Source organism: Rhinolophus ferrumequinum, chromosome 18, assembly GCF_004115265.2.
Source record: "Rhinolophus ferrumequinum isolate MPI-CBG mRhiFer1 chromosome 18, mRhiFer1_v1.p, whole genome shotgun sequence".
Taxonomy (NCBI): domain Eukaryota; kingdom Metazoa; phylum Chordata; class Mammalia; order Chiroptera; family Rhinolophidae; genus Rhinolophus; species Rhinolophus ferrumequinum.
The window spans coordinates 3,066,520-3,092,973 of record NC_046301.1 but is presented as its reverse complement, the minus strand read 5'-3'; the positions used below and the strand labels follow the sequence as shown (position 1 = coordinate 3,092,973).

At 43.2% G+C, this 26,454-nt stretch overlaps 1 protein-coding gene across 2 annotated transcripts in view; it reads right to left on the bottom strand.

Moving 5' to 3' along the window:
- The window catches only part of SYNPO2 (synaptopodin 2), a 134,941-nt gene extending 108,833 nt beyond the window's left edge, over positions 1-26,108 (bottom strand). For both annotated transcript variants that reach the window (XR_004425549.1, XM_033133685.1), the window contains exon 1: positions 25,895-26,108. Coding sequence is in view for 1 of the 2 variants with exons in the window: in XM_033133685.1 (XP_032989576.1) it covers positions 25,895-25,999 (105 nt within the window). In the remaining variant the exon portion in view is untranslated. The remainder of the gene's footprint in view (positions 1-25,894) is intronic.
- Between the last annotated feature and the right edge of the window lie 346 nt (positions 26,109-26,454).

Here is a 26,454-nt window from a genome sequence, read left to right as displayed (position 1 = left end):
CCTGGGGATGTGACAGAAGCCAGCCAGGTGGAGAAGGGACAGAACTGCACACTGAGGGAAGAAGAAGAAAAGTGAAGACGAGATGGCCGTAAAAAGTATATATGAAAATAAATAAATGAACACACACACACACACACATCACATGAACAGTAAATACAAGCAATTGATGTCACTGGAGTTTAAATCGCAAGTAGTAAAAATAAAAGGTATATAAGTGTGGAGACTTAGACAGAGCATCCCTGATAAAAGATCTCCTTTCCCAAGTTAAAGGGCTGTCTTTAGTCTGGAAGGGCAAGAGGCACAGGCCAATCTGTGTTTTAGATACAGCAGCCCAGCAGCCGTGAGAGGACAGATGTGCAGGTGAGAGACGGAGGCGTGGGCACCAGAAACAGAATGAGGGGAGCAGAACCCCCAGAATGCAATCACCTGCCAGGGGCAGTGTGTACAGCGGGCTGCCCGTGAAACCTACCAACCGGAACGACACCTAAAGGCTAGGTAAGAACTTGGTGGATCGTGACAACACTCTCCCTGGCCAGAGGACAGTGCTCTGGACGTGGCCAGGGTGCCCACCTTCTGCCCGATTAGTCCATGATTGGATCGATGTCCAAAAAAGAAATGGTTTTCTATGTAAAAATACTCATTTGAAAGTTTAAATTGTTCCAGTATACACTTTCCATAAAGTTGGGGTATGAAAAACATCTTTCTTTTTCTATCACACTAAAATACAAGTTTTTTTTAACTGTGTTTTTAATTTAATTTTTTTTTTTTTTTTTTTTTTAAGGAGGGCACAGCTCACCATGGCCCATGCGGGGATCGAACCAGCAACGTTGGTGTCATTAGCACCACACTCTAACCAACTGAGCTAACAGGCCATCCCATAAAATACAAGGTTTTTGATGGTTATTATTACTTTGCAGTTTAGAAAGAGAGAAAGTCTATGGAAGCAGTTGACTTCCTTAGTTCCATCATGGGTTCTTCTGTTCTCAGAGCCCATGGTCTAAGACAAAACAAGCACTCGGTGGTGTGCCCTCGGCAGGTGTGCCCTCGGCAGGTGCCACGTGTTGTCACCTCTGCTGCAACGTGTGCGAAGGCAGATCGCTGAGACCAAAGTTGTTTTCATGACATGGGTGATCTCAGCCACTCTGATGGCGTCACCCTCCAGCTGTACGCACACGCATCCCGAGCCCTTGCCTTCCTCCTGCGCGTGGTCCTTCCCCTCCACTGCCATGCAGGCACTGTGGGGCCTTCAGGAACCTCACGCTCCGAGCGCCTGGAGGCAAACTTGTTACCATTCCTGTGTACGTGCTCCTTCTCCTACAATCACTGTCTTCAAGAATGACCCAAAAATGTGCGCAATAACACAAGTCATCTCAGATTCCCCTTTCTCCTTGTCCACCTCCCACATCCCTTCAACCACCTTATCGCACAGAATCTGATTATTTCGATCAAAGGCATCTGTCTCCTCCTTTCTACCCGTCATCCCCTGTTCCCTCTACAGGACAACACCCTTGTGCCTGCTCTCCCAGCACGCCGTCTCTATCCAGGCACGACTCTCTCCATGGGTTGATCATGACTGACTGGCTCCCCACTGCCTGTATAGAGCTCTGACTTCCCAGGGGCCATGACGTGGCTCTGCCTACGTCCCCAAGGTATCTTGTGTCTGCTGCTCTGCACCCCCAGCCTCGCCCACAGCCCACACACCACACCCCCAGGCTCTGCTGGAGCAAACTCCTGCTCCCAGAGGCTCCTCACAGGCCAGGCTGGTTTACGCCTGATGCTGTCCGCAGGCACATCCTGTGACCCTCTGCTCCATCCCGACAGAGTCTGTCTTGTATTTCAGCTTCAGCTTACGTGTTCCGTCTTCTAGAAGAAGTTCTGACCGTCCCTGCCCAGCCCCGACAGCGTCTTCTCCAGTCACGTTACACAGTCTTACTACCCTGATCGCGGCTCACGTCTGACTCCCTCCACAACAATGGAAGCTGTTTGGAGAGATGAGCCTTATTTAACATTCGTCTCTGCATCCCTTCAGCCTCGTCTGATTCATGACGAGCCCTTCCCTGATGTTTATTGACATCAAAACAGTTTAAAAATTGATATTCAGATGAATACATTTTTCTCTTTTCATTTAATTACTTCAGTATATAAAAGTAGCCAAAATATGAGGGGGAAAATGCCAAGTACAGTGATTGCAAAGAGATTCTGGCTCAAGGTCCAACTTTAATCAATTGCAAATGGCAGAGAGGGCGCAAGCTGGAGGGCCCTGGAGGCCAAGTCAGGCTCTGGAGACGGAAAGGAAAGGTCCGCTGTCAGCATTCGCCATGTCCGTGTGGGCACTGCGCTCCCTCCCGCAGTGTTACGTATGCAATGTCTGAATGAGTATTCAGTAAGCATTTGCAAAGTGTTCACCGTGTGCACATGAGCAGGCAGTGTCTGCATTTTCAAAGAATACCTTCCTTCGCACTGGGAACCCGGGCTCAGACTGGCAAACGGCACTTCTGCTTGATACCGCAGTTCAGTTCTTAACATGCACACTTAATTCTTCAACAGCCTTCATTCTAGCCTGTGCAGTCTGTACAATTATATTCTTTTACATCATTTGATGGACTTGGGAATCTCAAATAGTCATTGCATTACCTTTAAAATACCTAAATAAGAATTAAATGATCACCACCTAATATAATTACATTTGTCATGTCCTTTGGAAAATACAAAAAGTAGATATACTGAGTTAAAAAAGCAAATGCAAACTTTATTTCAATGTCTGGATTGTATTTTGTTAAAACTTATTTTATCTACAAAGTCGATTTAAGAAAATGCAACCCCTAAAATGTCCTTTGGAAACTACTTCTCTTGCTCCCCAAAGGCTAAGCAGGGTCTGCTGCGTTACAATCCTGAACTCTATATGCTGTAGTGTGCTCTGCCATGACTCATAGCACAGCTATTCCCACTTTGTAGCCAGTTCTCCAGAGAAGCAAAGGAAAAAAGAAACAACTGCCTTTTAAGGAAATCAAACCTGTTTCTGGTGATAAACCTCTTTCCATTTCTATCTGAACATGCTCTCAACAACGGAAGAAGAGAAAACTACAAAATACATGACCTGTCGGACACGCCACCCAGCCAAACACATCTGTAGGTTTGTTTAATGTTCCTCCTGTACCGTAATCTATGATATACAAACACATGACATAAACATATGCACCTGGGCATGAGGGAAATGGTAAAATAAAGGACATTCCTTTTTCTGCAAACAGTAAGACATCTGGTCGCAATTTGGAATTGTATTTTGGCTACTTTGATAAAGAAATTTGCTTTTAAAAGTAAAAAAACTAGAACTTGCAGTTTCTAGGGAACTTATAAGACATGGGATTTGTATTGCAAAGAATTCATTTAAAAAGCTGAATGGGAAAGACTGCTAAAAATAGGGTCGCGCAGCAGACACCATTCAATTAATGTCCTCTCTGCCTAACTCACAACTTGATGGGAAAACTGTCACTTGTGTTTGCACTTCTTTGTCACTCTTCTCATTTTCTGAATTTGAAAAATGATAGAATATAAAATTCTAATATATGGTGGCTGGATATTTAGCTATTTTTCTAAATGTTTGCAATTGTTTTATTCTTCCTACATTATACCAAAATATTTCTACCACTCATCTTCTTTGGCAGCGTCTTGGGATGAACAACAACAAAAAGACTCCTGGCACAACGAAATTCTTCTTTTAAAACCACAAGTGATTGATGTTTACCCAGTGACACAATCATTCTTACAGATTAAAAAATTTTATCAGTGTTGCTACTTGGAAGTCATATCGAATAAGGGCCACCCATAGACATATGCACACATACCTATACATTATAAAACCAAGTTTTGTTTTTGACAGGTTATACAATTGGGAGCACATTCACTATCCATACAGTTGACAAAGTTTAATATGAAGAGTAAGTAAAGGACTTGTACTAATCACTGTGAAGAACACAAATCAACTCATAGAAAACTATTCTAAAGGCAATTTTTGGAGGAGAAAACACATATGAAGCGACAGCTTACCTTGGTGTCAGGGAAATAGAAATCAGGACCACAAGGAGATATTACCAGCAGAACGGCCACAACTAAAATGTCTACTCGTATCGAGTGCTGGACAGAGAGGTGGCGCCACACGCGATGCCTCGTCACACGTGGCTGGTGGAATTGGAAAACCGCGCATGGATCGGAACGGGTTTGGCATTTTCTCCTGAACCTGGCCCCCCGCAAGGCTTCCGTCCAGCAATCCCACCGCCCCCCACGACTGGAATAAGCCCCACCCACGAGCAGCGGAAGGCAGGTCCCAGGCGCGCTGTTCACACCACCACCCACTCGGAATAACCCACGTGCCCAGCGACAGGAAGATGGGGCGCAAGCCGCGGGACACTCACACGTGGAATAGCGCACTCCAAACCTACCAGAGCTGCACCAGATGGATGTGTCCTAACGAGTATGCCTCAGGTGGAAGAAAAAGTCTCCGAGGACCTCTCAAAGCATGGTACCCTTTTTATCACGTTAGACACAACGGAAATACAAACGCCTGTTGCTGAAGAATGCATAAATATTCAACAAAACTCTACAGAAAGAAAGGCACGCGGTGATGAATACAGAATTGAGGACGCTAGTTATTCAGGTCGGGAGGGGAAGGCTAACATATTGGGGTGCGGGGCCCCATAATGTCAGATGGAGGCTATTGTTTTAGTTTTTGTTTAGGGAGTGGGGTCACATATGCTTATGAGGTTATTAAATATAACTCAGGAAATGTGCCATGAATGAAGGATTATAATTATTCCAATTCTGTCCCCTGTTGTCCAAAGTCAGAACACAAAAAACAACAGTCAGTGGTTGAAATGCTTTAGAAGGCGTTCAGATAATGATCTGATTTGTTTGTTTTTCCGTTCTTTTATAGGGCTTATTAACATCTAAGTATCGACATATTGAACACTAAGTTCAAGGATTTAGTCCTGGCCGACTCCCCTGATTTCGCTGTACGAGTGACTGACTGCTTTGCTTCAGTGTCCCTCTGCCCTCCAGCACTCTGAGAAACACTTCCCTGGACCATCTTTCCCTCGGGGGACGCCATCTCCACTCTTCCTGATGGCTGCCAGTCGCAGCCCCTGTGCTCGCTTTCCTTCACCGTCAAACCTTAAATAGCAGTGCCGCCGCTGTATCCTGGGCTCTCCTCTAACCCCCACCTGCTTCCCAGCCAATCTCTGGCTTTCCTCCTACCACTCCACTGACCGGAGATCACCAAAAACCTACCCAATGTGTGCTCCCCTCCTCCTCCTTGAATCCTGCAATACCGGTCACCGAGACCCCATTCCTTGAAACAGTCTCCTGTCTTAACTTACATTCCAAACACTCAGGCTCTTCCTATCTCTCTGGGGACCTCCATGGGCTGCTCTTTCTGTCCACACTTTACATGCTGGTCTTCCCCAGGGGTCTGTGCTCCGGCCTGAGTCTTGCTTCCTGTATTTCAGCAGTTACCATCCAAGAGCCTGAGCCCAGGCTGATGCCCTTGACTCTTCATTACGTAGCTCTTCTGTATGTCCCAGAGATAACTCCGATTCGATTTATTTAAAATTAAATTTGGTTTCTTCTCACCCTCACTGCTCCTCATCACTGTTCCTCTAATGCAACATTTCAACAAATGCCACATCCATCCTCCAAATTACTGTTCACTCTCCCTCTATTCTTGTCATCCACATCCTGTATCACTCCCATTTGTCTCTTCTTTTTCAGTCCCAGCGGTATTGGCCTAGAGTCTCATGATTAGTCACTGGAGTCTTCTAATCTAATATCCCCCATCCTCCCAGCTCCACCTTTCAATCCACCCCCACACTGCCGTCAGTCATCTCTCTAAGTATGCCCCAGATTTTGCCACCCCCCTCCTTGAAAATCTTTAAGGAGAATTTGAGAAATTCTCTTACTGTAAGCAGTAAGACAATGAGTGTGAGAGGAAGAAGGTAGTGACGTTTAATCTCGGCTTTTTCTCAACGTCTGAATGAATAACGAGATTCTAAAACTTAGCACCTTCTAACTGTTTCCATGGCGGTGAGATGGCAAGGTCTTCATCACGGCCTCTCTCACAGAGTTTTCCTTTCGGTCTGACACAGAGACCTCATGCAAACTACGGAAAATGAGTATAGAGTTCCCGATGTTATCACAGAGACATGCCAACGAGCCTTTATCCTGCACAAAACAATACAAGAAAAAAGGCTCAGGCATCAAAGAGGGCCGCTGTGAATCCTGTCTGATTGAAACTCCCTGACATTTACCCAATACCCATGAAAGAGACCCTATAGCACCAACTGAACAACTTCTCAGCAGTCTGGTGTCTGCCGACCGCTTGCTGTTCAGGGGATACACCTCGCTCTGCAGGCCCGTGTCCTTCCTGAATGTACCTCCTCTCCCCCCCAGGCCTGCAATGGCTTTGTCCAATTCAGGTCCAGTTTGAACGGTGACTCCTCTGTGTTGCTCCCTGATGCCACGAGGCAGATTTCGCTTATTCATGATTTTTATTTTAAACACTTTATCTGTTCCTCTCCTTAAAGCCTCGTCACTTTGTATAGTAGTTACGAATCTGCCTTTTCCCTGGAAATTTGTTTCTTAAGAGCAAGGACAGTATCTTCTTCACCCAGCATCCAGCATGGTTGTGGGAAGATCAGAAATAAACTTGATCTTTGTCTCTGGTACCTGGCACAACACTTCTAAGCCCTTGGAGTTTGCTAAGTGATCGGGTGTCTTCTGTTACTCCCAAGGAGCCTTTCTGACACATCTGAGTTTCTGCTAATGAGTGACTTAGGGTGGGCCACCTGAGGATGGGGCCGGTGAGCAGAGGGACCCCAGAGGGGGACCTTTCAGCCCCACCCACTGACCTCTTGGCAAGGGAAGGGGAAGGGGGGCTGCAAATTGACGCTCTATAAAAACTCTTGAACAATGAGATCCCAAGTCTGTACATGCACCCACAAAACTGGGAGGGTGGGACCCCAGTTCCATGGGGACAGAAGCGCCTGTGCTCAGGACCCTTCTTGAGTCACCCCACGTGCCTCCTCATCTGGCTGTTCATCTGTACCCTTTATCGTATCTTTTATGATAAACTGGTAAATGTAAGTAAATATTTCTGAGTTCTGTGACCACTCTAACAAACTAATGGAACTCAAGGAGGGGGTCTTAGAAACCTTCAATTTACAGCCAGTAGGTCAGAAGCACAGGTAACAATTTGGATTTGTGATTGGCATCTGGAAAGGGGACAATCTTATGGGATTGAGCCCTCACCCTGTGGGATCTGATGCCATCTCCAGGGAGATAGGATCAGAATTGAGCTAAATTGTAAGCGTAGTCAGTGTCTGCTGAGATTTGGAAACAATGCTTAGTGGTGTTGGGAAAACCATCAGAGTAGTACTTTCCACAAAGTGAGTGGTGAATAAGTTTATGTAACTAAAATGAATATCAGAAGCTGATGTTAAAAATTAGGTGGAATCCAAATCTAGGAAGCATGGTTGATGTTTCCCTGAAATCGCTCCCCGCATGGGTATGGACCCAACTTGGAAAATTACATGGAAAAAAAAATTCTTAACAATGCAGTTGAAGCTATAAACATAAATAATAACCACGTGTTTAGCTAAACATTTTCCTCACTAATGATGCCTGAGATTATTTTATAACTGCTGAGTCTTTGTTACTTAATAGTGAGCTCAGCCAACTTAAAACCCTAAAGTCTTATTTTTCTGAACTACTCTCTAGCTGGTATCAGCCCATCACCTTATACAACTGATTTTCTTTTTTAAAATTAAATGCATAACTTTGCATTTGCTGAGCCAGCTAGGGCTTCGAGGCAGATGTGCTCCACAGGAAGGAAGGATACATTACAGGGCAAGAGTGACAGATGTCTCCAGGCTCTACCTGAACAGCTGTTGGAAGGAGTAGATTGTTCTACGTTTCACTGAAGGCAGAGTTTGAATCAATGGGTAGAAGTTACAAGTTAGAGGGCACCTAAATATCAAGACAGTTTTACAGTGAAAAATAGTGACCAACAATGAATTCTGTAGATTTCATCAGGTCCCATGACCAGAACTACTTTTTTAAAAGGCTGGTTGTTTATCTATGAGTAATGCTGTAAAAAAAAGTCTATCCAGGGGAAAGTTGCATCAAATGAGTTGCCGCTTTCAACTCTAAGGTTTTATGATCCTATAAATACTTTTGGGATTTTTCAGTTGCCATTCTGCAATCAATCTTAATTTTGCACCCAGACTTAATCCTGTCAATGGGTGTAACCTGTTAATTATGTTGTGCCTCTAGGGAAACTTCTCTTTATAAAACAAGTCTGTGTTCTCATTGTATACAGAGCTATTATAAAGACAGAGAAAGAATATCTGGATGAAAATGGGACTAGTGAACAAAAAAATTTTTAGTACTGTCTCATCCCAACACCTAGGATTAATGATCTAAAGAGCTTCTAAATGTTAGTATCTCAACTTTTTCCACGATGGTGAGATGGCAAGACGTCTGCTATGACCTTTCCTTTGACTCTGACACAGAAATTTCATGGAAACTATGGAGCAAGAATGTAGTCTTTAAAGTTATCATAGGAACATGCCAAAAAAACTTTCACGCATTCACGAAGAAAAGAAAACAATAAATGAAAGAATGAAAGCCAGCCGCTTGAAAGGTAACTAAATTCAATAGAAAAACAAATGGTGGAGGGTGTAAAATAAAGACTGAATTAATCTCAGATGCACATCTGGACTTTATAAGAGAGGAGCAGGGAAGTGTTGTGTGGTTGATCCACATTAACGGATAACCAAGGAGATTCGTGCAGGTATAACACAGGCAATTTCTAATTAACCATGACAGGGAAACCAAGGAGAACGTAAAATGATTTGAAATCTCAGAACATTCAAATTCCCACCCTCATAGCCATTATATTTTGTTAAATCAAAATATTTCCGTATGTTTCCTTCATCCATTTGCAGTAAAGGTGGGATCACGCAGTAAAAGGACTAAGAGCAGAGAGTGGATAGGAGAGTCCGGACTATGTGTCTTGGATATTTATCGAGGGTGTTTCATGTGCATGAAACCATTAGATAAAAGAAATGTACAATATACTCCCTGCCTTTAAGGAGCTTAGCATTTTATTTGGTGGGGGGAGAAACCCACACATTTGTGAAAATCAAATAAATGAACAGCACCATTTAATCAAATAAATGAAGCACCAAATGTGTGGGCACCGACAATACGCTGAATTACAGTTTTAGAAAACAAAGCGCTCAGATTTTGTTTGGGGAGGAATTTATGAAACTAACTGGACTGAACTAAACTTGAAAGGGAAAATAACTGCATATGATGAAGATTTGTTCTGGTGCTGTGTTCCTTTAATGTAGCTTAAAATGAACTATTGGACAGCCCCCCACACACACACACAGTGACCTTTTAAAACACTTAGCTTTTTTATGAAGTCAGTTAAAATCACTGGAAGCCATTAATCCCTAAAAGGACTGCTCTCTTCTTTTGGAGATAAGCACACCGGTTTGCCCTGTCTATCCTATCAGTTAGCAGAAACTGGCAACCCTTAAAAACGCCATATTTCCTGTCAGTACATATACATACACAAAATTAAACAAGCGAATTCTAAGCATCGGTGCTCAGGAAGATTAAGGGAGTTTGAATGCTGTAAACATGAAACCCCCAGTGCGACGCTCCTCAGGTAGACGTAGTGTAGGTACATTCTGCAAGGTGAAAGCCAACTGAGGGTCAGAGGGAAAAACAAAGATCCCAGCACAGAAAAGGCAAATCCAAGCACAGGGACCTTGTCTGCATTCGCCACCGTCATTCTTTCTCTACCCCACCTGCCACCCCTGTCCTGTGGAGGACCTGGGGCAAAGGAAGCCTTCCGCTACAAGTCCGGGCTTCTCCCTGCACCTGGAGCCAGCTCGGAGCAAAAACAACAGTAAGACACGGAATCTCAGATGAAAAGCAGCCACAGGAAGGGGACTGGTGAACCTCCAGTACTTTAGCAAGATTAACGTGGGGGTTTTATAGAACACAGATTCTGGGACTGGAAAACCAAAAAATGGGGGGGATTATGTTCATCGTCTTCAACAAGTGGGGGAGACCAGGACCCCACGTGGCACACCAGTAAATGCTATTGGACAACTGCTGTGTCATCTCACTCGTACTACTTTCCTTTACTTTTTGTTTTTTAGTTGGAATTGAAAGCAAGTGTGATTGTAAGTTGGTGTGTGTGTGCAGAGAAGGGTCTGAAAAGTTATTCGCTGAAATGGTAATGCTGTGTTACTTCTGGGTGGTATGGTTTTCACTTTTTTTTTTTATCCTTTTCAGTAATGTTTGAATTTTTTTTTTTTTACAATGACAATGTAATTTTTATAAGCCCAAAATAAGAGCCATTTTCAATTCTAACTATTTTAATTTTCTAAAAAAAAAAAAAATGTGGACCTTAATTCATTTGTGGCATAGAGAACCAGGACTGGATTCAGAATACTGCATTTGAGAGTGGAACTAATCAAGTACAAATTTACCGAGGACTGTAGTTTTTCTGACACTTTTCACCCGAAGGAGAGCGGTTTAAGGACTGGATGAAAAACAGCAACACGCTCCCTCTTCTCCATCTGACTGGATGCTTCCTACAAGTGACAGTGAGGACGGGAGTGGTTTTACTCTGTGAGATGGCCTCCATCCCGTCTCTCGGGGGTCCTGAGTAGGGTCAGAACAAAACTCAAAAATTGTAAATCATGTTGGACCCAGAGTTTGAGTAAAGAAGTCAGATTTATAAAAAATATCAATTGTTCTAAATCCATGAATTCTTAGTGATAGAAATAAAAAAAAACACATATTGATTACATTTGCATATGCTAGGAAACTACCTTGGTACTTAGGAAACTAATAAGGAAAGGGAAACACTCAAGCTTTTTTTAAAAAATGAAGATGCATTAGAAAATGTTGAATTTGGTAGAAATTCACCGCATTGCAATTTTAAGCATTCAAAAAGGAAAATCTAGTGAAAGAGCAGATTAAATGGATACCATTTTGAGTTTTTGCTGTATTTTGCTTTAAAAGCAAAACAAAACAAAACAAATGTGCCCTTCAAATTATGAGCTGGAGAAATGCAAGTAAGATTCCCGTAAAATGCTGTATAAAGAATTGCCCTTTCCAGAAAATATTGCTTTATTTTTCAACAGAATATGACCACTTTTCAAATATGACCATTCAGGGATATTTTCTTTCAGCTATTATCTCCTTGGTTTAAAACAGATTAGCTGGAAGGAAGCTTGAAACCACGTATTCTAAATATTTCAATGTGTAAGTAGAGAAATTGAGAGCCATAGAGTTTTAGTGATGTCGTTAAGGTCACAGAGGTAAGTCGAGTTAGACCCCTGCCCAGAATTCAAGTTTCCTGACCTCCAGTTTAGTCCATGGTCTTTTCACTCAACCTCCTGGATGGGTGTTTTGTTCTCACATAACACGAGATCAAAATATGAACACACACACATATATAAAGCACGTATTGCAGTCTTCTAATTATCCTTTGAATAAATTGCTCATTAGAAAAAGCATCAAATAAAGCTTAGGTAAAATCAGGCTTTGCACCAAAGAATAAAGGATGTAAATTCAGGCATTCATTTATTTATTCAACACCTATCGATAAGTATAAAATCAGATTTAAGTGCCTCGTTATACACCTATGTAACACACGTGCATCTCATCCACCTTGAGGAACACATTATTTTAGAAGATTCCAGGACCTAGGGTCCTGCTTTCAAAGAGCAAGGTGACAACAGAAATATGGGGATGGCAAACCTTTTAACTAGGAATACCAATGAGACACCAGGCCCTACATCACGACGCTGGCTATCGCCAAACAACAACGTGTAAGTGCGAAATGGGACGGCGTGCGACGGGCATGCGCTGAGCTCAGCCGTGCACCTTGGCTCCGGGCCCTGGCCTGGTGAGAGTCCCAGGCTGGGGGTGCTGTGCGTGCCTGAAGCAGGGACTCCTTGTCCCACGTTGGCCCACAGGCCCGGGGCCCTGCCAGCCCACCCCTCGCCCTCACTCCACCCTTTTTCCATCCTGAAGCATCATGGTCTTCCAGCTCCTACTTACCTTTGATGCAGTCATGAACTTCAAGGTAGGTTTTCATGCTCAAAGGCTCTGATGAAGTTGATCAACTTCCCCACACAATGTGTACTTGTATTTGGGGAACTAATAATGTGCATCGCAAACCTCCTAGATGCCTGGGAGAAATACATAGAGGAACATTCTGTTTCAGAAACCATCCTGGGCAAAGTCACAGAGGCCTGTGGGAAGAACCCATGTGCCATTCTCAGGAGGAAATCAGAATAGCCTCACCGGAGGAAGCGAGAGGCTCAGACCAGAGACAGGGAAAGGAGGAAAAGGGCCTTAAAACCTTCAAAAGGAGACAGAATGAGTGACGTGCTGGACTGATGAAACACACTCCTGGAAAAGACTACGAGGGCAAAACTACTCTCCGTACTAGTTCATCGCATCCCCGAGTCAATGCTTGCCTCTCTCTCTCTCTCTCTCTCTGTCCCTTTCAGACACACACACACACACACACACACACACACACACAAAATCACCCCACTTTCTGCAGATAAAGCAACATCAGATCCGATGTCGTGATTTGCTTAGGAAGCTTTTGGGGTGGGGGGGAGAGAGGTGTAAACAGAACTAGATAAAGAAAGACTGAGAATTAAGAAAATGAGGCAGTGAAGACACAGAAGAAGGAATTCTCCTTCTCAACCAAGCAGCAGAAGCAGAGAGTCAGACTAGCTGGAGGAATAAAGAACGGAATGGAATAAATGTCATAATGGGATCCTTAATTGAATTTGTCCTACACTCAGCCCTGTGCTGCTGCAGCTCAGGACTCCTAGCAGTTCACTCAGCAGGAAGCTGCGTGGTCCTTCTGGCATAGAGGACGCATGCAGTGATGAGCACCCTCCCCTGACCGCTGCTCTCCCCCCGGAAGAAGCTGTGCTGCCCAGCATTTCCCCAGCTGGCCGGCAGGCAGCCAAAGGACAGAGGCCCTGAAAATGGAGCACTGCGTTTTGACCCCTGCGGCAGCCAATAAATGTAATATAATATTTACACGATTCAATCTAATATCAGTCATGCTGAGCACCAGCCAATGGAAAATGTTATGTTTCTTCATGAAAGAAATGAAAATAAAGGTGACTTCTATGGTAGAATCTGACTCCCAAGGCCTAAGCCTTTCGCAAATTTTGTTTTTCATTTTCGTTTGATCTGGACTGATGAAAATAACTCATCACTGTTTGAAAAGCTAAAAACACCAAGAATTTAATGCATTATCATTTACTTAGGGCAAGCAGCCTTATATAGTAATAACTTCTCCTCATTCAGAAGACAAGATGTGGGGGTGTGGGTGGGGGTGGGGGGGAATGCCCTCCCCACAGGCCTGGCAGAGCTTGCCGACTCTTCAGAGATCAGTGTCCTATATTTACTCACCAGGGACAATTTATTTTCTTTTATATTTTCAAAGCACTCTAAATGATTCCTTCTCTTTGTGATGATTTCCATATGCTGTTCCCAGTGAAAGGGTGGTGGCTTACTCGGTGAGGATAAGGCCACAGTCTGAAACCATTAAATAGCATCGCACAGGGAGGGACCCCAGGACTGCAGGAGCCCTGCCACTGATGCTGAGATGGGATCTTAAAAGGCACTGCGGGAAGACAGCAGATATCCCTTCAATTTCATAGAAGCTGCTTAAGTACAATTAGAATAACCACGAATGTGATAAACAGTACTTTTGCTAAAGCCCTTAAGTGTTTCCGGTGTGTTAAGTAATTTACATGTGTAATTTCTAACCCTGAAAACAACCCTTGGAGATGGAGGTTAACACTGTCCCCATTTTCAAAATGAGGAAACTGAAGCACAGTCACTAATGTGATCGAAAAAGTCAGAATCGACTTGCTATAAATAAAGCTCAATATAATTAGACGCAACCACTTCTTCACAGTTGGAGGGATTTTCCTTAAAAATCTGTACTGTTTTTAAGTGGGACAACCATTTCATTTGGCTTTGTAAAATACACAACCTTAGGATCTGTTGCCTCAAACTGGTTAAACTACATAACAAAGAAATCTTGATGAGTAATTGTTACTGCATGAAATGTCGCATTTTACCAAAAATGAAAATTTACCCAGGATGAAAGAACTAACACAGTTTGTTTATTTGGTTTTGGGCCCTTAATTTTCATCTGTATATTTGGAGAACAAGGAATTGAGTTATTGCTTTTCTTAATTTCTGAAGAAAACAAACTTTTGTAGAAGAGAGTCACTTCCTCCACTAAGTAGAATATTAACGATGACAGAAGACTCCTTTACTTCATGGCTACTATGTGTCAGGTGTTACCTTGACACACAATCATTACCAAGTAGAGCGACACACTATTAACTGCTTCGTTGGGTCTCTGATTCCTCACTTGTAAAACTGGTGCCATTTTTCATCTACAAAAAACAACAATATCATTACATAGTACCCCATTTTACAGATGAGGGAACAGAGGCTCAGAAAAATGTGTTTAAAGCTACACAGTAAGTGGTAGCCAGAATGAAAATGCTTCTGTCCTTTCAATGTGTCAGTAAGATCCTCTCTTTTTGGAAGGAGAAATTAAATTAAGGCACACTAGAAAACAGAATAACACTCTTCTTTCCTCTAGGTCTGACATCAAGGTCAAAATAAACAGAATCTATGTATCAAATCCTCCTGGACACTCCTTAAATTCTTCTCTCACTGGGAGAATCAATTTCAGAGGCTGAAGAAAGACGACTTTCATATAATTTTTAACCGAGTTTCTACCTAAGAGGCGGCGGTAATTATTTACTTACGTATAGGGCTCTACAGACTGACCAGTAGGCTACCTCATGAAAAGCTGAAATGGATGAAGAGGACACAGGAAGACGACAGCTCACAGTTGTTCTCCAAGAACCAGCATGATAATCATTTCACGATGGGAAAATAACCCCGTGGCCAGGGTTCCCAAGAGAGAGACTTTTTCATTTTTCTCACTGAATGACTGATTTCTTAGAGCGATGCCTCATGGAAGTGTGTGCCCGCTATACTGGCATCTTCATGGTTCCTCGGACATGCCAGGTGAGCTCCTGCCCCAGGACCCTTCTGCACTGGTGGCACCCATGCCTGGAAGGCTCCCCCCTGATTTGCTAAACCAACTGGAACTCTACAGACATGTGTTCACATCTAAAAAACGAGAAGGAAATGAGCACTAACTAATACTGTTTAACCTACGTCAGCATACGGACTGACACGGTACCCAGAGCCTGTCTGGTCCAGACAGTTAGGAATTCCATCCTTGAGGTGACCACACCCAGCAGGGGACCTCCCGACACGATGTTGCGATCTCTTACATTTTACGGCGCTTGATTAAGTGAATTTCCGTGTTATTATCTACTTTCAACCCTTACAAGATGATACAAGCTTTAAAACGTTCCTGAAACGAAGCTGTCAATGAAAGATAACACATTTCAAGCATAAGGGAAGAAGCATGTGGCAGAGCTGACCCTTCTCTACGTTCCTCCAGAAACTCTCCATTGGCAGGTTGTGGGATATAAAACCATTACTGTGTCATCGTGTGTGTCAGGCAGGTAAAATAGTCAAAGTTACCAAGAAGACCATTTGGAATATGGATTTATATCCACTGCTATCAGCGAGAAAACATGCCATTATTGTCTCGAGGATGTTATCTAATGTCAGAGTGACGTGATCAGGACTAAGAAGGTATTTAATAACTAGGCATTCAGAACATGAAAAACTTCTGGATTTTCTTTTCAACAATAGTTGATGTCAGGCAATACTTGGTTTAAAACTTTACAGAATTTAAAGCAAATAATAATGTTTAGAAGCTCATCATAGATGCAATTAAAATGACTAAAATAATACAATACAGTGACAGACCAAGATGTATTTTTTGTTTTGTCAGCAAATATTTTTGAGGATACAAAGAAAAAGGAAGCAGGAAATTGGTAGCAATAATATTGGAACAAACTACATGTTGGAGGCGGTTTGCTGTAAAAGTTAGATAAAAAAACATGTGTTTCTGGTATGTCCCAGCCTATGGTGTTTTCTAGATTCTATTTCCATATTGAAATCGATGAAGAGCTGCCCAGGTGGAGGGCCAGCAGAGAAAGATACTAGAGATGAGCGCTCAAAAAAAAAATAAATTCCTTAATTTGAAAAAAAAAATCAACGTTTTATGGGACAAATGATGTCAAACCACGGATGAAGCAGCTGCTTTCCTAGGGATTCAGGTGAAGATGCCAGGGTTTGGCTAGGAAGGTGCCTCACATAAACTCACCCAGAGCATACCTGCAGGCAAGTTCATGCAGCAAAATCAACTGAAGAAGCAAGTGGGAAAGCACAGCAGATGTCATCAATACGGTTCATTTTATAAAACCTCACATTTAAATATACTCGAGACTTGAAAGCATGTTGTGATGATACAGGGAGAGGCCAGGAGAAGTTTTCGCATCACACAGAGATTGGTGCCTCTAAGGCCCAATGGTACGAACCTATCGCAAACCCTCACAGAGCTGTACAACGGAAGGATGCTTCACACGTTATTACCAGAAATGAACATTACAGACGTGTTGGCCTTCTCCGGAATGACAAGTGCGCTCAGTCTTCGCCTACCTAGTGTATATTTTAGAATAATACAATGTGTCCCCTAACAATTCATTGCTTCGAAAGCAACATTTTAAAACGAATGAATGAAACAGAAGGAAGATTTTGAAGAGCTGTTGAAAATTACCCTATTATGAGGTGATTTTTCTACTTGAAAATTATTTAAGTGTATTAGTCTTTAAAAATGTCCTAACTATACATTTAACTGGAAAAGAGTTTCTAACAAAGTTTCATATATTTCAAATAAAAAGTATCAATGAGACTTTAACACAAAAATATAAAAATGTAGCCTATTCCAATTAGTTTGTGAGCACAAAGGGTGGACATCAGAGAAGATGGAAATCTACCCATCAAATCACAACAAAAAGCATGTGTGTGTGCGTGTGTGTGTGTGTGTATTCGTATCCACACACTCGTATACACACACAGACACACAAACACACAAGCGCGCACACACACACACACACCCTTATATAGATCCCTGCTTTCATGGAAAAAACAGACATGAGAGCACAAATTGCAGCCATAGGCAGTGGAGCCGGTGGGAGCAGGAGGTGGGAGCAGGAGGTGACAGTGTGGACACAGCAGAGCAAGTGCTGAGCTTGGACAGGGAAACTGAGTCACACCTCCCAGAGCCCTCCAGTGGGGGTGAAATGCCTCCGGCACAGCCAGGCCATCCCACTTGCAGCCTGTTGTGAGAACCACAGTGTTTCCCAAGGCCGAGGTGCAGGTTTGGGAGGAGGCACTGGGGCTGGCTGGTGTGGCAGGGAGCAGACACAGAGGCGGTGGGGGCCCCGGGGCCGTGGTGGGGCCGTTCAGAGCACGGCCTTTGGCATCAAGCTGGCTCCCGTCTGACCTGGCATTTACCAGCTGTATGACCCCCATTATTTCCTTCCCTCACTCTAAGTCTCAGTGTCCTCATCTATGAAAGAGAGGATAGTCAGGCCACTACAGAGGGATAATTCATAAGCTTCACTGCCTGCAGAATAAGGTTTCTTAACCGACGGTGTGGTGATTTGGACACCTGCGAGGGGAGGCAGGCTCCGAAGCACGTCAGTAGAGACGTGACACGCGCTTCAGAAAGCCTCTCTGGCAGCTCTCTGTAGCCGGAAGCTGAGGGGCTGCAACCTGACGCAGGAAGACAGTGAAAAGGCCGCTGTTGTCACCTATAAGACAAGCAGTGACAACAGGCCCAGGGACAGGGGACGGGGGCGGGGGAGCCTGAGGAGGAGCGAAGTCATACCTGGTCACCACCCTCTAACATGCTCACCTTTAATGTCTTTAACTACATGACAAAATCCTCCAAAACGGTCCTGCTGCTAGAAACTCAGAGATTCTAAGATAAAGTAGCACGTCATCTGCTTAAAGAAGACATGGGAAATCTTCCAAGAAGAAAATCCAAATAAAACTATCCTTCAGAAGACAGAATTACTAAAGTTGTTAGTCTGTTTCTACCTCACTTCCTAAATTATTTGTTCTGGAAATAAAAATTTCAAAGAAAATGACTTAAAAACTAATTTAAATTAGTGAACATACATATAGTGTCTGAACAAGGAAAGTAGGTTTGGTTTACGGGAACACAAAAATCTCTCCACCATGGTCTGTTTCGGTCCTTCTCTCCCCCTTAACTGGCTGTTCAAACTACACTAGACCCCAAACTGCCATGTGCAGGAGTTGTGTGTAAGTTTGTGTTTAGAACACAAACCCTGGAGCCAAGCTCTCAAGGCATCTGACCCTGACGACCCATGTGACCTGGGGACACCCCTGACCCTCTCCGTGCCTCTGTCATGGGATCTCACAGAGGGATACTGTCACAGGGTTCTCTCATCCTATTTAAAAGGTGATTAAAGAAGTGCCTGGCCCCCAGTAAACATTACAGATGAATTCCTCACTGAGATGTGTGAGGAAAATGGCACTCATTGACTGTTATTACAGATTTCTTAGGGGGAAAATCACCTGTGTCCTAAAAAGGTGCAATTCAAGCCTGGTGAGCTTGGATAATGGAAATGGGGGTGTGGGGGTGTGTGAAGGAAGGCGAAGGCCTAGACAGAATCAGAAGGAACATAAACCGTGCATTCTGTGCAGGAAAACTCACCCAGAACACTGCTTATCAAGCCAGTACCCACGCCTGCTTCCACACAAAAGTGGAAAAGCTACACATGGGTGAGGAGGATTATAAGAACCAAAGACTGACGGATAGAAAAGTGACGACTTGTTAAATCATCAAAAGACACAGCCTTTCACTGACAATGTTTCAAATGGGACATCCACCCCATTTTTTAGCACGTTGATCTGAAATACACAGGATTTATATCCTCGTGAAGGAAAACAATGCCCAGTCCATCTGAACACCAAACCGTATCTGTGACCAGCGACCTGCCACATGCCACACACTGCAATAGTCTGGGCAGCATCTGGTCATCGCTGTTTTTCAGGGAGAAGAAAAGAATGGTAGATGAATCCGAAAAAATGAAGCGTCTACGGAAACTCAACACTACAGATATGTTCTCGTCCAGGTGGTCAAACAAAGAAATATCCCCCCACGGAGCAATCCCATGTCAGTTCTCAGATGAGCTTTTTAACTTCAGGAAGCTGTTCACTCTTTAGGAGCATTTGAGGAAGCTGATGTGGGAATTCTCCATGTCCTTTTACAAAAACATCATGGCATTTGGTTTCATCATGGATTTGTCAGAAAAGACTCAGCACACACCTTGGGGTCCATTTATGTTGCAGGTTTATTTCCAAGTCAACTGCTTCCCTTTCCAGTCTTGCCTCCCATGGCTCATTAACTTGGACACACATTTGCTGTCATTCTTTCCCTCAGGCCCATTCAAAGAGGAAATTGTTGCAAGTGTTTTTAAGGCTTCGGTTTGGTGAGATTCTATTTCATACCAACTCGGTATGGAAATCGGGGCAATTTTCAGCATTTTACACACTCCAGGCTGACCTGGAGGCTGGCACGATAGCCCTGCGGAAGGGGAAAAATCATATTTGGACTGATTTGTCTGATTTACACAGTTTTACAAATAGTTTATTTTTTCAGGATTGTTTTTAAATCTATGAACTGAGAGTAGTAAAACTTTGTCTATGCAACTAGTACCAAATGAGATAACATGCTAACAGAGTTGGATGACTGCAAGATATATGCATGTGAAGTGTTTTTAGTTAAGTATATAAGTTAGCTTATATTCTTGAATACTTACTAACTAAAAAAGGGAGGTTAAATCATTTTGGAAGCTAATCTGCCTTTTAAAACTATTACAATGAAAAACACACAAATTATCTAGTTATCTAGTTACGTCCAGTACCACGTGTATATCATGATGATATTACATGCTGACTCTAAGAATCTGCAATACAACTGTCTTAAAAAACAATGATCATGTCAGTTCAAAGCCACTACCAGTGCGGAGTACTTACTTCTAACTTTCGAGTCTAGACTCTGGCTCTCTAGACTGACTGAAATCATGCATTTGCCCAATAAGCTGGGCATCCCCAGTTACCAAACTGCTGGTTCACAGGCCTTCTTTCTTCAAAAGAAGAAGAAAAGGGAAAAGGAGTACTTTACATTTCACTCTACCTGGAAACAATAGCTTCCACATGATCACCGATGGAATCACGGGAGTTGGTGATACGTATTCAGAGATAACATATACATCAAGTCCATGCGATCATATGAACCTGGGTGATGTAACTGACTTTTCTGAGGAGTGTCAGTCATTCAGTTATAAACATACACAGTTTTACTTCTCCTAGTAAGTGCTTTCAGTCATGATAAAGTCAAGTCCCTCCCTTAATCATACTTTGGCATTTCTGGTGGCTCTTGGTCATTAAAACAGTCGAGTCTGATCACAGCTTCAATCTGCTGTCTGACTCTCAGGTCTCTCCCTGAGCACTGTGGCCAGGCTCATGGCTCCTGGACTTAGCATGGAGAGGAGGGCGTGTTCTGCTTCTGACCACCTCTAGCTCCTGCAAGGTTGAAGGCAGGAAAGGAGCCTGGAGAGAGAGCGGGAGGTAGATATACGCATTCATAAGTGAATGCGGTGGCATTTCTCTTTGTTGGGTGCTGTGGCATCCCTGTCCTCTCTGTGGCTGGTGTCCTGACGCTGGCGCACTTGGGTAGGTCTCCTCCAGGAGCCCTGCGGGGCACGCCAATGCCTACCACGGGAAACAGGGCTCCTACCCAACTCCTCTACTCCCCTCTCCAGGCCTCCAGAAGGTTCTCAAGTGCCAGCTTGCACCTGCCACCCCTGGCTGAGAACTGGGCCTATGGGGGGGAGGGGGCTGGCACGATGGCTGAAGTCCAGCCACTTTCTGAGGCAGTCCTTTACCCACACGAGGATCCTTGCCTTACCAAATGGGAAAGTCCCTATTCATTCTCTCTCTGTCTGTCTCTCTCCCCCTCCCCCTGCATCTCTCTCCAGTTTTATTGTCAACCCTCCCACCCCCTAAGGCATCGTCATGTGGGCACTAGGTCTGTCAGCAGCTTCCCTGACGAAGAAGACATCCTACTGGGGGACAAACTGCCAGGCTCCTCCCTTGCGGGCACACAGCCTGTACAACAATCAGTGCGGAGCTTCCCAGCGTCTCTTCTCTCCCCCCACCCACCTTGGCTGCAGAAAGGGAAAACCTCCCACCACTAGTTATGTGATGCTCACTATGCCACAGTGGGGCAATTCCTGCCTCTTGCTGGTCCTCCTCTTACGTCACAAGTGCTGGAGGACGTATTGTGCCACCTTCACTAAGCCTGTGGGGACATATCTGCCTCAACTTTCTTTAGCAGTGGTTCAAATCTTGACCACACACCAGTTACCTTTGAATGCTTGCGGGCTCCCCTGACTGATTACATCAGAGTTGAATAAAGACTGGTATGTTTTATAAATTCCCTTTGGGGACCACCTAACCGCCCTTTCACTTCTGCCATGAAGTCCCACCGAGTTTGGCAGGCAACTTAGCATTTCTGCGCCTGGATTTCCTCAGCTCTAAAATGAGGATACTTCTCATACTACTACCTAGGTTTGGGGGATCATTGGAAGATATAATATCTGCAAGAACTTGGAACATTTACTGGCACATGACAAGGGCTTGATAAATGGAAGCTAATGTGTGCTGTGTCACACGCGCAGTCATTTTTTTTTGTCTCATTGTCTCTCAACAAACAGCAATCTGTCTTCAAAAGCACAATTCCAAAATGAAGATTTTATGACATCTGCTCAAGATTTAGCTAACATGTACTGACTTGTAAGCAGACCTGTTTTTAGAATTTCTAGAAAGTAAGTCTTCAAAAATCAATAAAAAATGATCTCTCATATTTTCTAATAAAGATGTTACTAGCTTTCCATATGTAGTAAGATGTCTTTATCCTCAAATATCGATATTCAAACACATTAAAAACTTTCCTTCCCCCTTTTGAAAATGTTTCTGGAATTATTTTATTTGAAACATTTTAGAAACTTCACTGAAGACACTAAAGGACAGTAATTATGTTATTTGAATTTGCTTTGCCTAAATAACACGTTTTTATTTAAAGTTTTAAAGGGAGCATATATAATAATAGATAAGAATCATTCAATCTACTTCTGCCTCATAATATGGGTGATTGTAATTTATCATCTCAATTTTAAGAAACAGTTCTTTGAATCTTTGAATTGCAATATAATAGGAGAATAAGAACCATAGTAGTCTATAACTTTTGAAGAAAGTTAACGTTTCTAAACATTAAAACACGTAAAAGATAAACAGTCTAAACATTTCTTTATTCATCATTTTCAAAATGTAAGTTATTTCTGAATTGTTCAGAAGATTTGTTTGTAAAACAAAAATTTCTCCCCAATTTTTTATATGAACATTTTCCAAAGACATTTGCCAAGGTCACATCTAGTGACACAGTCATGTAAGTACATGTTCCAAAAAACAGTGTGTAAAGTAAAAGTGCTAACACATTATTTATAAGGAACACACACACACACAGACACACACACACACACACACACACACAGGGGTTTTGTATTATAATTATGCCTGGATAAATTTATTTCTGCAGATGATCTCTTGGAAATACACATTATAGAATATTGTCATGGTTCTGTATTAGAAATATTTACTTCCTAGCACATGTATTTAGAACACAAATTAAAAGAGATATAAACATTTTTAAAATGGGGTAATGTTGCTGATTATTTGGGTCTTTCACAATTTAATTTATTTTTAAAAACAAAACAGAATTTTACGGCTTTGAGCTTCAGTCTCAATGACAAGTTTTGATTATTAAGATTTCTGTTAGTGATCTTTGAAAGCTGGGGTTTGCATACAGTTTAGTTAGCCAGGCTAATACTAAAAACATTTGAATATCTCTCAAAAGTAACTACACATGTCACTAGAAATTTGAGAATTATAAAGCTATCCAATTTCTAATCATTCATAATAACATTAGACTAGTTTTTCTTTTGCTATATCAGCTTGTCAGATTTTCATTCTATACAGAATTATGGAAACCTAAACACTAGATATTTTACAAGCCAAAAATGTGTTGTTGTCCACAGAACTGTCTGTAGCATTCCCATTTTACGGGCATGATGCAAGCCCTGAAATTTTCTTTTCTTTGGAAATATATATTTTCTTCAATTCCCAAATTAATCCTTTGCATATTCCTCAAAACTTTATTTTGCTTGCCAGCAACCATGCCCTGCCCAGCCTTCCTGGAAGTCTCTTGTCTCTCCATCTTCCTCCTCGGAGGTAACTTGGCCCTAGTAAGAATCGCAGTCCTGGGAAGAGGAGACAGCACATGCCCAAGCGACCTTCATTCCACCTCATCTCAGTGAGAAACTGCTAGTGCAATCAAGTGGACTCAATGTTTTAAGTGAAAAACAGTGATTCCAGGGAGGTCACGGCCTTGATGACACGGAAAGTGACGGGATTCAGTCTGCTCCACGGGTTTTCCATAGGAATGTTAGCATAAGAAATTAGGTAGGTAAGTTTAATGAAGGAAAAATCAGATCAACAAAAGTGGGCATTGCCATAGTAGTTTAGAAATTATATCTTCCTTGGAAGGCTCTCTAGTCACTTTTTACATATGAAAAAAACACACAACTAAATATAGACTTCTCTCTCTCTCTTTCTCTCTCTACACACACACGCACACACACACACACACACACGCACACACACACACACACAGGAATTAAGGCAACCATCCAGGTGCTCTAATAATGATCGTTTTTAAAACTACGAATGAAAGTTAGAAAAATGACTCGGGGGGAGAGCAGGACTGAATTTTCTGCCCTCACACGGCGTAACAGCCTGTCTCAATCCTGCCATCAGCAGAGAAATGCCTGCACTAGCAACTTACTTCAGTTCTTAAAAATATCACACACAGTGGTTCCACTTTGAAACAAACACATCATGAACCCAGGAGAAACCCAGTACACACTCTGTTCTTAAGGTCTGGCTACGAAAGAGCCACCAGGAATGAACAGCTTCGACCCACTTCTGTCCCCACATTTTAACTGGTAGGCAAGTGATTCTAAAATATATACTCCTATGACTACAGGCTACTTGAGAAACATAGAGCCTCACTGATGGTTCATAGAAACTCTCTTCTTTCCCACCGCACTCCGAATGTGTATCTCTCTCCCTTCACACCACACACACACACACACACACACACACACACACCAGATGAGTTAGTAAGGGCAAGAGATTTGTCTCAGTCCCGGCTGCAAGTTAGATCGGAGTTGGAATTAGATCCCAAATCTTAGTCACTGGACCCAGCCAACAGCTATTCTAGACCCAGAGCAAATCCGCTCTGGGCTCATGAATTCTATGATTGCTGAATTGGGTTTTAATTTGTCTGACGCTGCCTACCATCGGCTCCTAGAGGAACACAAGGAAACCACCTTTCTGTACCCTTTAATCACTCTGCCAGTTCCACGCCAAAGGTCTGAGAAGTTACTTAACCTCTTTGGGTTCTTGCCTGATTGAAAATTAGCGAGTTGAACTGGAGATCTCAGAAACGTTCCAGTTCTAAAAATCCTACTTTTCATCTCCTGTTTTATGCTTCATTCCTATGTTTGAAATTCTCACTAGGTGGCAGGATTCCACCATCATACTACGAAAGGGTTTTCTGATGGAAGTCTGGGAGCAGAAAATTTCAAAGGAACTCCTTTTTTCACAGTGAACATTAAAAAAAGGAAAAAAAAAAAGCCAAAGCTGAAGAATAACTACAAAGGCTAGTGATCCATATATTACATAAAGATCTAGATCCATTTTTAATATAAGCATAAAACAGGAAACTAATCAAACATATTCTTTCATACAATACCACAATTTGCTATTAAAATCAGATAGGTCTGCTTATTTTCACGCATTTTACAATTTATTTCAGCTGGCTCCCAACTGGATAATAAGCAGATCTCTTCAAGCAAACCGATAGCATACTAAGCTAAGAAACAAGCAATCTGATGGCAACAAAAACATCTAAAACATTCAAAAACCGCTATTAGATGCATTTCAAAGTTACCTCTAAGTTTCTTACAATGTATTTTGAGTGTCTTTGAATTTATTTTGAGCACTTAATCAGATAAGTACACACGAATGGAATAGAGTGCTTGGATTTGGGGATCTGTCAAATCCCTAAATGAATATTCTTTGAAACAGATTTTATGACATCTTCGTCATACTTTAAAAATTATTGCCCCAAATTGGTCTTTTCATGAATGCTGCATAACAAATGTCACTACCACCCTTCAGAAGTCCACCGAATAGCCAAGCCAACTGGCTATGCCAAGCTGAGTGGGTTTGCTCTGCCAGAGCCGAGTGACATGAAACAATACCTCAACTGGAATGCCTAACCTTGCCTGGAAGACACTGCCCAAGAGTCCCGCTGCTTGTCAGAGAAGCTGAGGACGCTTTTCTTCAGCTGGTAAGTATGGCACGCTTCTCTTTTTTCCCTATTAATTGCTGGTTAATTACATATATGCTATATATGGTTTTCTGCCAAGTTTCTTTGAAACAAACCAACCGAACCTCCTTAAACAAAAACAACGAAAAATCAAGATAGCATGAAAGTCAAACTGATGGGTCGGCTTCCGAATCAGAACTCGAACCCCAGCAACGGGGGGCTTTCCTGCCCCCTGCCCGGCACGGCGCTGGCGGCGCGACGCGTTTGTGGGGGTCCTACCTTAGCAACTTGTAGGGGCTGTTTCTGCTCCTTGCCACCTTGCAGTCTGAAGCCCCAGGGCGCCCCTCCGGTCATGGAGATGCAGATAAAATCCCCCGTGCCCATCTTCTCCTTTTAGTCGGGGAGCACGAAGGGCTGTAAGAGACAGGCGAAGCCTGAGGATGCGCGCTCGGCTTCGGCTCCTGCAGGGAGGCAGCGCCGCGCGTCCAGCCTCGGCCGCCGCCGCGCCAATGGGACCCTTCCCCCGGAGGCGGGACGCGCCTGCCGCGGGGCCACAGCCCACTGCTGCGTCACCGGCCTGCGCTCAGCCCCCCTTCGGGGAGGGGGGAGAGGCTCACACCAGGAGAAAGTCCCCATTTAGGGCAAGATGGGGCGGGGAGCGGCAGTTCTCTAGCCCTGAGGGTTGAATCCCTGCACAGAGAAGAAAGAATGGCCGCAAAACTCTCATTTCCTAACTCTCTAAAGAGTAGAGGGCACAGGGAGGTTTTAATCTCCAGGCCACGAGTGGCATCCAAAAATTTGAGCTCTGAGAACTCAACTACTAGAGGATTAGGTTCTCT